Source organism: Ictalurus punctatus, chromosome 28, assembly GCF_001660625.3.
Source record: "Ictalurus punctatus breed USDA103 chromosome 28, Coco_2.0, whole genome shotgun sequence".
NCBI lineage: Eukaryota > Metazoa > Chordata > Actinopteri > Siluriformes > Ictaluridae > Ictalurus > Ictalurus punctatus.
In genome coordinates, this window is record NC_030443.2 from 2,450,905 (window position 1) to 2,464,571 (window position 13,667).

General features: G+C 38.6%; 1 protein-coding gene across 3 annotated transcripts; it reads left to right on the top strand.

Moving 5' to 3' along the window:
- Positions 1-838: 838 nt before the first annotated feature.
- Positions 839-13,667, top strand: LOC108259949 (nacht, lrr and pyd domains-containing protein 1b-like). 3 transcript variants are annotated; one of them, XM_053677031.1, is made up of 10 exons: positions 839-7,486; positions 8,415-8,475; positions 9,897-9,970; positions 10,227-10,303; positions 10,399-10,607; positions 11,650-11,906; positions 12,037-12,159; positions 12,276-12,423; positions 13,007-13,042; positions 13,314-13,667. In XM_053677031.1, exons 2-10 carry the CDS (start codon positions 8,451-8,453, stop codon positions 13,556-13,558), a joined length of 1,194 nt encoding a protein of 397 aa, XP_053533006.1. In that variant the 5' UTR covers positions 839-7,486; positions 8,415-8,450; the 3' UTR covers positions 13,559-13,667. The 3 variants fall into 3 exon arrangements, with proteins under 3 accessions (XP_053533006.1, XP_053533007.1, XP_053533005.1); XM_053677032.1 differs by having other exon boundaries at positions 839-2,716; positions 2,750-8,475; XM_053677030.1 differs by having other exon boundaries at positions 839-8,475.

The following is a 13,667-nucleotide window of genomic DNA, read 5'->3' on the forward strand; positions in this document are numbered from 1 at the left end:
TTATTTAAATGTTTAGTCATTTTTAAACTGAACTACAGTTATGTCTATAACCTGTTAGATTATAATGAGGAAGAGTGTGAAGTACATCTCTTGAAATGTGCTGCTCACTTTCATTTTTGTGTGTGTGTGTGTGTGTGTGTGTGTGTGTGTGTTTTCCTACACAGATGAGTTTAGACTCATTCGTCCCAGGGGTACAGAGGAGTATAATCCCTCTGCTGTCACTCTCTCGTGTCGTCTGTATCCTGAAATCAGTGCTGTTAACATGGAGATCCGGTGGTTTAAGGAGACACGCTGTGTTTGTGTCTATAAGAACGGACATGTGACAGAGGGGAGAGGTTACGAGGGCAGAGTGAGTCTGTTCACTCAGGAAATGGAGAGAGGAAACGTCTCCTTACAGCTGAGAGACTGTACAAGGTCAGATGAAGGACATTACCTGTGTCAGGTCACTGATGGAGACAGAACAGAGGAGATTACAGTATTGATGTGTAAGTGTTCCTGATCTCCACACTGCATAAACTCAACATCATCATCTGTGCTTCTCATCTCAGTACATGAAACACACAGTCAGTATTCAGTATGAGGTTCAGTATACAGGGTGCTAATGTGGAGTGAAGTTCATTTTAGTTGAATAAACAGTACGTCTGTTTTTCACTCTGCTACACACCTGCACAAGGGCCTAAACGCAGCAGCTTGTACAAATATGAATTAAATCGTGATTCATCATTTCAGTAAGTTTGTTCATCTACTAATCAGAGACGGGCTCGATATCAGTTTAAACTGAAACAATCAGAGACATTTCTCCACCAGAGAGGAAATTATCTGTTGTTATGTTTGATAAAAATATAAAATTTGTGGCTGAACATCTTTGTACTGAAAGCACAGAGTGAAGATTGTTTAGCAGCGATTCTGACTGTAAATCATAAGTTTTTCTCTCTGTATTTTATCTAACATTACATTTCTCTCTGTTGTTTTACACGACACCTTCAGCACGGGTAAGTAAATAACTCGACTTCACACTAACGGTAGCAGCTGATATTTTATAAACTTATATATTAGCACAATGCTACATTCTACAGATTTACTGTGTGTGATGACTGATTGTTGTCTAGTTTTCCTCTTTTTTATTAAGACACACATCAGCTGTGTTTTAACCAGAGTAACAGTTACTTTCACATTTTCACATGGAACAATTCACATTTGACTTCATGCATAAAATCTTCACACTGTATTATTTACTTTCACAGGACTTTTTTACATGTGAGTATAAAGACTTTTCTGTGATGGTGATGTGTTGATGCTGCATGAATAATATATTTATTGTGCAGATGAAATAGATTAGACTGTGCTGTGTGTTCAGAGTGCAATAGCACATAGATATATGAGCATCATGAGCATAGTGTAGTGAACACCACAGACTGTGATCGCTGCAGAACCTCCATCACGCTGGAGTCTAGTTTGTCATTAGTGTTATACAGACACAGAAATCTGACCTACACACTGATACTGAGAGCTGAAAAGCTGAAGGTGTCTTTACAAAAGACACACACACTCATTAGTGACCAATCTGATGTAATGGAGCTAATAATCAGAGACGGGCTCGATATCAGTTTAAACTGAAACAATCAGAGACATTTCTCCATCAGAGAGGAAATTAAACTACACACTAAATGTGTCCTTTAGATTGTTACAGTTACTGGACATCCAGTAGAACAGACTAGATCATTTATCTCATTTATACAACTGAGCAATTCAGGGTTAAGGGCCTTGCTCAAGGGCCCAACAGTAGTAGCTTGGCAATGCTCGGGCTTGAACTCCTGAGCATCTGATCAGTAACTCAGAGCCTTTAACCACTGAGCCACCACCATATAAACTATTTATAATGATTCACTATCTGCTGTTATGTTTGATAAAAATATTAAAATTGTAGCTGAACATCTTTGTACTGAAAGCACAGAGTGAAGATTGTTTAGCAGCGATTCTGACTGTAAATCATAAGTTTTTCTCTCTGTATTTTATCTAACATTACATTTCTCTCTGTTGTTTTACACGACAGCTTCAGGCTCGGTAAGTAAATAACTCGACTTCACACTAACGGTAGCGGCTGATATTTTATAAACTTATCACATATATTACATTTGAATCCAGGGATGAAATAGAAAGATAAAAAGCATTTTCAGATCATGTTTACGTGAAGGACTCTGATCAGTCAGTGAGATTCCACTTCCATCAGCCAGCTTCTTTCCCACAATGCTCCTGTGCGTAACCCCACTGCACTGCAATAACGTAGCAGAGACGTTTACCATGTCGAGTAAAAGACACAACAAACATGTAACATATAACACACACCACTGCCAGACTCCATCAGAATCTTATTCACAATCATACACCAATAAAATCACCAAATTTCCCAGGATTCCTCTGGATTAAACAGGGGTCTTTTGTGCGAATATCCAAGGACCATTTCACCTTTTTGGATTATTTTCATAAGGTGTGACTCCTAATTGTGTTCTTCCTGAAATGAACAGTAACAGAACATGTCCTGACGCTTCACCATGAACATAAATCATAGCTTTAACAGTTTTCAGTGCTTGTAGACAGAATCATTAGCAGCGTTTACACGGACAACAATAATCCACTCTTAACCCGATTAAGACCATACTCTAATTAAGAAACTACCATGTAAACAGCAATTTTTACTTACCTTAATCTAATTAAGGTCATAATCGAAGTAAGCACTAATCTAATTAAGACAGGTGGAGTACTCCTGTTTTAGTCACATTATGGACGTGTAGTAGTGACATGTAAACACCTTAATCACATCATGAACACCGTGTGGGAGTTTTCACCGCATTTTGCGACAGGACACGATCACACACGGCAGTTTTACGTTTTACGGCGAACAAGAGAGTTCGACTGTGTCCCAAATCGCATACTTTCCTACTATAGGCCTGTAGTTGGGAAAAATACATGTATCTCAGCTACTATGTAGACGGTAACTACGCGATTTGGGACACACCCACCGCTTCAAGCAGTTGTCTATTAGCACATACAGCATGACTAATAATTAACTGCACTTAAAGTGTTCGTGGGGAAAAAAAACAACAACAAAAAAAAAATCACCCAAAACTGTAAACGGTCCCTTAACGAAGACGAACTGTATGTTGATGCGTGAAATTCTGGAGGTACGTCGGACGGCGTGGCGCGGTGACGTAATGACGCGGGCTCTTAATCTAATTATGATCTATAACATGTAAAACGGGTACATGACAGGAGTATTCTAAAAGCGACTCATGTAAACACCTTAATCACATTATTATCTTACTCAGAGTAAGGTCAATAATTAGATTACTGCTGTCCATGTAAACGTAGTCATTGCCATCACTTGCTCTGCGTAACAATCACAGCATATTTTAAGAAGCACTGAAGAGTTGACTCGGCCTAGCATTTAGTCTCTTTAAGCTAACAGAAGTAAGCCATGTTAATGCACACAGCATAAAGACAACCTGACTGAACTGAGAACAGAAGTCCTTACCTTCATTTATAAAAACTTCCATAATAGGAGAGAGGGATTTGGGAGTGAAAGAGAGACAGACATAAGGAGGTCACGCATCTTCCCAAGTCTACTGCGACACATCATATGCTGTCGTAACCGATATATAGACGAGGCAGTAGCAAAGCACATCATTCTGTTATCTGTTCAGTTTTTCACATTGATACACGTCTGTGTTTTAATTAAAGGAAGTGGGAATCTGATATTCTGTATATTCCTTTATGTACTACAATAACACATAGATATATTACAAAATATTGAACTATAGATTTAAAATACACAGGGGGAAATGCACATATACTGACATACTGTATATTGGTAAATACATGCGTTTATCAGAAAATAGTATTTTCCAATAAATCACAAGATATTTCTGTTCCTTAAGGGGAACTAGCGGTATATTAGCACAATGCTACATTCTACAGATTTACTGTGTGTGATGACTGATTGTTGTCTAGTTTTCCTCTTTTTTATTAAGACACACATCAGCTGTGTTTTAACCAGAGTAACAGTTACTTTCACATTTTCACATGGAACAATTCACATTTGACTTCATGCATAAAATCTTCACACTGTATTATTTACTTTCACAGATGTATGAATTACGTGAGTATAAAGACTTTTCTGTGATGGTGATGTGTTGATGCTGCATGAATAATATATTTATTGTGCAGATGAAATAGATTAGACTGTGCTGTGTGTTCAGAGTGCAATAGCACATAGATATATGAGCATCATGAGCATAGTGTAGTGAACACCACAGACTGTGATCGCTGCAGAACGTCCATCACGCTGGAGTCTAGTTTGTCATTAGTGTTATACAGACACAGAAATCTGACCTACACACTGATACTGAGAGCTGAAAAGCTGAAGGTGTCTTTACAAAAGACACACGCACTCATTAGTGACCAATCTGATGTAATGGAGCTAATAATCAGAGACGGGCTCGATATCAGTTTAAACTGAAACAATCAGAGACATTTCTCCATCAGAGAGGAAATTAAACTACACACTAAATGTGTCCTTTAGATTGTTACAGTTACTGGACATCCAGTAGAACAGACTAGATCATTTATCTCATTTATACAACTGAGCAATTCAGGGTTAAGGGCCTTGCTCAAGGGCCCAACAGTAGTAGCTTGGCAATGCTCGGGCTTGAACTCCTGAGCATCTGATCAGTAACTCAGAGCCTTTAACCACTGAGCCACCACCATATAAACTATTTATAATGATTCACTATCTGCTGTTATGTTTGATAAAAATATTAAAATTGTAGCTGAACATCTTTGTACTGAAAGCACAGAGTGAAGATTGTTTAGCAGCGATTCTGACTGTAAATCATAAGTTTTTCTCTCTGTATTTTATCTAACATTACATTTCTCTCTGTTGTTTTACACGACAGCTTCAGGCTCGGTAAGTAAATAACTCGACTTCACACTAACGGTAGCGGCTGATATTTTATAAACTTATCACATATATTACATTTGAATCCAGGGATGAAATAGAAAGATAAAAAGCATTTTCAGATCATGTTTACGTGAAGGACTCTGATCAGTCAGTGAGATTCCACTTCCATCAGCCAGCTTCTTTCCCACAATGCTCCTGTGCGTAACCCCACTGCACTGCAATAACGTAGCAGAGACGTTTACCATGTCGAGTAAAAGACACAACAAACATGTAACATATAACACACACCACTGCCGGACTCCATCAGAATCTTATTCACAATCATACACCAGTAAAATCACCAAATTTCCCAGGATTCCTCTGGATTAAACAGGGGTCTTTTGTGCGAATATCCAAGGACCATTTCACCTTTTTGGATTATTTTCATAAGGTGTGACTCCTAATTGTGTTCTTCCTGTAATGAACAGTAACAGAACATTTCCTGACGCTTCACCATGAACATAAATCATAGCTTTAACAGTTTTCAGTGCTTGTAGACAGAATCATTAGCAGCGTTTACATGGACAACAATAATCCACTCTTAACCCGATTAAGACCATACTCTAATTAAGAAACTACCATGTAAACAGCAATTTTTACTTACCTTAATCTAATTAAGGTCATAATCGAAGTAAGCACTAATCTAATTAAGACAGGTGGAGTACTCCTGTTTTAGTCACATTATGGACGTGTAGTAGTGACATGTAAACACCTTAATCACATCATGAACATCGTGTGGGAGTTTTCACCGCATTTTGCGACAGGACACGATCACACACGGCAGTTTTACGTTTTACGGCGAACAAGAGAGTTCGACTGTGTCCCAAATCGCATACTTACCTACTATAGGCCTGTAGTTGGGAAAAATACATGTATCTCAGCTACTATATAGACGGTAACTATGCGATTTGGGACACACCCACCGCTTCAAGCAGTTGTCTATTAGCACATACAGCATGACTAATAATTAACTGCACTTAAAGTGTTCGTGGGGAAAAAAAACAACAACAAAAAAACACCCAAAACTGTAAACGGTCCCATAACGAAGACGAACTGTATGTTGATGCGTGAAATTCTGGAGGTACGTCGGACGGCGTGGCGCGGTGATGTAATGACGCGGGCTCTTAATCTAATTATGATCTATAACATGTAAAACGGGTACATGACAGGAGTATTCTAAAAGCGACTCATGTAAACACCTTAATCACATTATTATCTTACTCAGAGTAAGGTCAATAATTAGATTACTGCTGTCCATGTAAACGTAGTCATTGCCATCACTTGCTCTGCGTAACAATCACAGCATATTTTAAGAAGCACTGAAGAGTTGACTCGGCCTAGCATTTAGTCTCTTTAAGCTAACAGAAGTAAGCCATGTTAATGCACACAGCATAAAGACAACCTGACTGAACTGAGAACAGAAGTCCTTACCTTCATACAAAATATTGAACTATAGATTTAAAATACACAGGGGGAATGCACATATACTGACATACTGTATATTGGTAAATACATGCGTTTATCAGAAAATAGTATTTTCCAATAAATCACAAGATATTTCTGTTCCTTAAGGGGAACTAGCGGTATATTAGCACAATGCTACATTCTACAGATTTACTGTGTGTGATGACTGATTGTTGTCTAGTTTTCCTCTTTTTTATTAAGACACACATCAGCTGTGTTTTAACCAGAGTAACAGTTACTTTCACATTTTCACATGGAACAATTCACATTTGACTTCATGCATAAAATCTTCACACTGTATTATTTACTTTCACAGGGGGCACCATCACGTGAGTATAAAGACTTTTCTGTGATGGTGATATGTTGATGCTGCATGAATAATATATTTATTGTGCAGATGAAATAGATTAGACTGTGCTGTGTGTTCAGAGTGCAATAGCACATAGATATATGAGCATCATGAGCATAGTGTAGTGAACACCACAGACTGTGATCGCTGCAGAACGTCCATCACGCTGGAGTCTAGTTTGTCATTAGTGTTATACAGACACAGAAATCTGACCTACACACTGATGCTGAGAGCTAAAAAGCTGAAGGTTTTTGTTTGAATGTGATTTCATAGCAGTAACTCCTTCTGAAAGTGATTGAGACGGGCTAACGTTACTGTAGTGTATATAACTACAGAGAGAGATGTGAGTTAGAGAGTTCACACTGGATCATGGTGCATGAAAGAGATTATAACAGAATAGAAGTAAGTGATCTGGTGAATTTGTTTCTTGCAGCATTAATACTGAAAGAGCCTGAAGAGGTTTTTTTTTCAAGTCAGCAGAAAGAGGAGAGAAACAAGCCAGTACAGGATAAAAACAGACTTCTTGAGAACAGCTACAGAACGTTTAGAGCTAATACTATAGGATCAAATACAGAGAACATTACAGAAAATAACTGCATTTTTAATCATCTCAACAATCTTACTTTGCATTTTTTCCCTCACATCCTCCTCTAAATGAAGAGTTCGAGGTTCGTCAGGTGAGTAAACTGTTATAAAATATTATTATTTCATGAATCTCTTACTGATGGTAACAGCATTAAAAAGATTATTAAATTATGTTACAATTAGGCCAGTGCCCGGTGACAGGTAAATGAGTTACCATGGTAACAGCCCCAGTGATGGTAAAAACTGGACTATTACGGGTAAAAAATATGACATTTGATTGTTCTAGAAACTCAGCTGTTGAACTGTTTGTTAGTAATTTGCTATTATTATTATTATTATTATTATTATTATTATCATTATTATTATTATTATTATTATTGCTACGTGTAAAGACTTTGTGGAAATTTGAACAAAATAAATAATAAAGTAAATAACAGTAAGAATAAATGATGACCTTCACCCCGTTGAAGTTCATCTGCAAACTTTGTCTTAAATTCCATTTAAAGTGGCACAGAAAAGGTTTAACACGTATTCAGTTTAACTCGAGGATCTGTGCAGACTCCCTACAACAGGAACTTCATTCATTCACAGAAAAACCTTTTTTCTTAAAATCTATGTGGCAAAATTAATGGCACCCCAAAAGAAAACATAAACAAAACAAACTGTCAGATTTGGGGAGAAAAATACACGCAGTGCTCTCAGTGTCTTTATTATTACTTTATTGTGATACTGTGTGACGTCATCACGCAGAACATATCAACTCTCAGTGACACTCACACACACACACACACACACACACACACACACACACACACACACACACACACACACACACACACACAGACACTCACACACACACACACTCACACACACACACACACACACACACACACACACACACACACACACACACACACAGTGATCTGAACAGAGAAACACTTCATGTGTGTTTAACACTTTATTTACATACAGTATGGAGTCATGTAGAAAACCTTCACACTGTTTTATTCACTTCCACAGGGAGACAGAAAATGGACAGAAGATGAGAGAGTGGAAATGAAGAAATCTGCTCTACTGACTGGTGAGTATTGAAGGAGGTACAAAAGTAAACACACCTGTTCATTTGTTGCACAGTGAAGTGTTCAATAACGAGATCTCCAGTAAGCATGTAGTCTGAAATTCACAACGTGTCACATTCTCTATTAAAGATATTATTTAAACATCATAGAGAGCGCTGCACATAACTAGTGCGCAGGTGCGCATGCACGAGCGAAATAAAAAAAGTCTTGGATCGACCAACTGTAATACTGTGAGAAATATCCAGAAAACACAGACATTATACAACTTCTTTGGCGTTACGCCACCTCAGAGGAAACGTCAGATCGAGCCCGAGTGAAAGAAAAGAGTTTTCTCAGAGAAGTGCCTTCAAGAAATGCCACGGCTTGAATCCGACGACGTTCGCAGTCAAATGTGGTGTAAGATCTGCCGTTCACGTCCCCATCTAGCAGACTAAACTAGTGGCTTCTACGCAGGGACAAAGAATTTCAGTCATCCAGAATTTGAGGAGCATGAAAAAAGTAAAGAGCATACAAATGACGTAGAAGCTATTAATAACAGACATGCTAGTCCAGATGAAGTATCCAGTCGCCCACTTGCTAGATGGCAAAACAAGGTGGAAGAAGAGCAACGCATGGCTCTGTGCAATGTTTTTCTGGTGACCTTCCATAAATCTAAACTCACACGTCCTACTGTGTATGTCTCGGTACGATGAGGATACTGCATTATTGAAGAGGCTGGGAGTTCATGTCGGAGGAGTCACACCATAGTTCTGTTCACCTTTGGGGACTTCCTGGGAGACGTCACCATAGAGAGACACATCGAGCGTGAAGGCGTGGCTCTCCAGTGGCTGGTCGAGAAATGTGGAAACAGATATCATGTTTTTAAGAATAACATGGATGACAACTCGCAGGTTATGGAGCTGCTGGAGAAGATAGAGGAGATGGTGGCAAGAAACAGAGGCTGTCATTTGGAAATGGACACCACGATGTTTCCGAACGTGGACGAGAGCAGGAGAGAAGATGAATCCAAGGAGAGAATTATGAAAGGCATGAAATATTCACCTTATTTCATGAACGTATGCATGTACTTTCTCAAATTCCTCCACGTTTTCTGGTTCAGTTCTGAGCTGTGGAGCATCGCACATTCACCCCGTGTCCATATGGGTTCCCCCCGAGATCTCCAGTTTCCTCCCGCCTCCCAAAAACATGCAGGTAGGTATATCAGCCATGCTAAAATGACCCTTAAGTATCAGTGTGTGTGTTTGTGCATCGTGCTGGATATTAGTCCTCTCTTGTTGTTGCCTGGGTGATATCAGGTAGGATTTTTTCCACTATTATTTTTCAGTCTCTTACTTTTAAGGGGACAAGGAACAAGAATTTTCTCCGAAAAACACTTATATGTACTTGCTTTATATGTACGCATTTTTCTTGATTCTTCCAACAGAGGATTTTAGAGAACCCATTGGAACCGGAAAAGGCGCTCAGTCCACATCTACACTGCACCCTGACACTGGACATGTAAGGATCTTTATCTGATCTTCATGACCCAGTATGACGGTTACAGATTCGTAGTCAGATATACATTTTTAAAGAACTCTCAAAACAAATTTTAACAAAACACATTTGTGAAGTGTTTTGCCCAGCAGGGGGCTCACACCCCGTCACGATACTCTACACACAGAAACCCAACTGTGTTCGGATAAATAGTAAAGTAAACAAAAGTACGTTTTGTTTTGTTTCAATCTAAAAAATGGTCTCGTATTATGTATAACAGGTCTCAGCAGACACTGAAATATTTACTCCTGAATTGGTTGACAACTATCCTAATGATAAGAACAGAATGAAATACAGGTAACATGCATGCTTTATTTATTTATTTATTCTTTATAATTCTGTCATTCAAACAAATTTAGGATTGAAGAGGTGATTGCTTTTCTGTTCTTCAGGTTTTTTTGCTCTCGTGCCGGGCAGTTTAAGTGCAAACTGACAGACCTTGTGTTCGAGATGGAAGGGAAAGGGGAAGTGCTGTACAGAATAGTGTCCTGGGACAGCTGTGTCTCGGATGGATTACAGAAGGATTCTGCAGGACCTCTGTACAGTATCGAATGCCTCAAAGGTTCAATCCGTCATCTGCACCTCCCGCATTGTGAGACCCGTGAGTTGACCTTTCGCTAACATGAGTATACCGCTGAAGAATAGCTGAGCGCAGAGCTGTGTTCACGACAAACCAAAAACGACAGCATGATTCTGGGGAGAGGCATGCACGGTAACGATCTTTCGAAAATGGCGAAAGGTTTGCCCTGATGAAGATGCAATTTCATGTGCAAGGTTTATAGAAATTAGGAGGTAGGGTCTGAAAATCATGAGGCTTTTTCTTGAAGTGATGACCTATTATTCACTAATAAATAAGCTGGAATTGGGTAAATTTTCTGCGCTCCCCAAACGCAAATGACACGCGTATAGTTCCAAGGACGGCATGATTTTTCTTGAGCGGAAGCATCCAAGACCGAATTTTTAATATCACCTATTCCATCACCATTAAACTTAAGTAATTCATTAATTAAAAATCAGAGCTGACTCATGAAAATATATTTTGTTGGCACCCTTGGTAAATCTTTCCCATTTTGTGAAGCTCAACAACCTTTTGCCGCACATCACAGCTATGTTCCTCTGGTCTTACCCATTGTTATGAATGACTAAGGAAATTTGGCCTGTGTCTTACCTCATATTTATATCCCTGTGAAACAGGAAGTCATGATTGAACAATTTCCTGTTCCTAGTCACTCAGGTGTACTAAACAATCTAAAATATCAATGGAAATATGCTTACATTTTTTTTTCTTTTCTCATATGAATTCATGGGGTGCCAATAATTGTTGCATGCCTATATTTAACAAAGATATAAATATATTTGTGTGTGTTGTGTTTGCATTTATTGCATTTCCATGAGAGAGTATTTTTGTGAATAAAAGATCAAAAGGTTAAACAATAAAGACAATTTTCACAGCCTTCTTTGCTCATATTTACTAAGGGTGCCAATATGAATATTTATATTAATAAAGGCATTATTATTGCAGTGTCAGCTTTTTATTTTGTCCCCATTGTGGGATAAATACTTAATCTGTGTTATTATTATTATTATTATTATGATGATGATGATGATGATGATCTAAAATGCCTTGGTTATTTATGTTACAGGTACCGATGTGGTTAAATTGACTGTGGCGCATGCAACTGGTGGAAACGTGGAGATCATTCAGCCGCTAAAAGTAACAGACACACATGTGATCATACACATCCATGGTCTCTCCCTCTTCGGTATATTAAAAGCGCTGCTATTCCAAGAGTATCCAATCAGAGCACAAGTTCTCCTGTTCCGTAAGAAAATGACTAGAAAACTCAGTAGGAGTAAACTGAACATCCATCTGTTGCCAGGGAATGTGCCAGTTAAAGAGGTAATCTGCTTTAATGAAAATGTTAACGTATTACTTGTGTGTGTGTGTGTGTGTGTGTGTGTGTGTGTTTTATTCCTGATGCTATCCACATGAGCTCCATGAACACCATTTCATTTCGTTTCTCTTGAAGGTGCAGAAACAACGCGAGTGCAACGAGTACATTGAGACAACCTCCAAATGTCAGCTGAGCCCTGGTAAACTATACAGGCTGTGCTGTAAAACTACTGACCGTGATTACAAACCTCAACCAGAGGTAACGTCTGACTCATTTGAGTACAACACGAAGCTCATCACCATCAACACTTTGGTCATATTTTAAGAAACACGGTTGACTTTCCGGAATAATCTCTCCGTCACCCATTTCCTTAGGAAGAGACGTTTGATCTTGACTACGGCCCCAACTATCACCCTACGTTTGAGGTGCTGTTTAATACCGAGCTTGATGAGATCACTCTAAGTCTTTTGGATGAAAATGGCCAGCAGGTGTGGACGCCACGTGAGGTCTCGCTTCTTACAGGTGAACAAATGTTCATTCTTTAAATATGCAGCATGCACATGTTCAAGAGTGGCCGGTGTAAATGGGTTAACCCTTAGAATATAATAATATCAATAGATGGAGGCATCGACGTCAATTTTGCCAGCAACACAACAAAATTTGCTGTTATTATGGGTTGTGAAACTAAGAGCAACAGCACCACCAGTGGTCATAAGAATAATGCACAGACTTGTATAAAGACGCTGATTTCTTCCTAGCCCAGACTGTAGATCCTTCATAGTAGCAGATGACATGTCACCGTCACACGTTTGTCTCTCGTGGGCGTGGCCTGTCCAGGATTTTCTAGTTTGGATGAGAAATGGTAGTAACTAAAATGTATAGCCTATAGCCTACGATTTATACCCACCGTTACTGTTTAAATGTCTCTATACGTTTAATAAGAGGTCGAATAAGACTGGAGAACAATACATTTGTTCTATTACTGGTTACTGAAGCTTAATGAACGAATGATTTTTTGATTATTTTCAGGAACTTTTTCTCTAAACCATTATTTATTATGTAAAGTCTGAGTCTCAGATCTTGCTGTCTTGTCTTGTCTTGCCAGATACAGAGGCAGTCTCAGCAAACACGGTTAAAGCAGGTAAGCCCGTCTGAATTAATTATCTGCTGGAACGAATACATACAATGTATTCAGAACTATTTCCTAACACGGACACATGCAAACATTTTGGTTATTTAATCTTGTCTAGGAAAACCTAATGTTATATTAATCATTATATAAAATATTCCTACAAACGAACCATTTACTGTAAATGTTAGCGGTGTGTGTTTGAAATACAGGGCCTTACAGTTTCATCATCCAATTGGACAGTTTAATGTTTACAGTCATTCGATGATCATTTGTATTTCAGGTGCTGACTTTGTGGACAAACACAGAGAAACACTGATTCAGAGAGTTCCTTCAGTAACTGAGATCGCAGACGTTCTAAAAGGCAAGAAAATGATTAGTGATGAAATGTACTATAAGATCAAGAGCAAGGAAATAGGACAAGAACAAATGAGAGAGCTGTACAGATGTCTCACCTCAACAGCCGTGAAAGCAGAATTCTATAAAATTCTTCAAGAGAAACATCAGTATATATTGGAGGATCTGTAACGGGTCAGGGCTTAGTGAACGTTTCACTGAGTAACTCAGACGCATGCGCTAATGACATGTGTGTTCATTTCTGTTTGTGTAGCAGAAATCATAGCAGAGATTTTATATA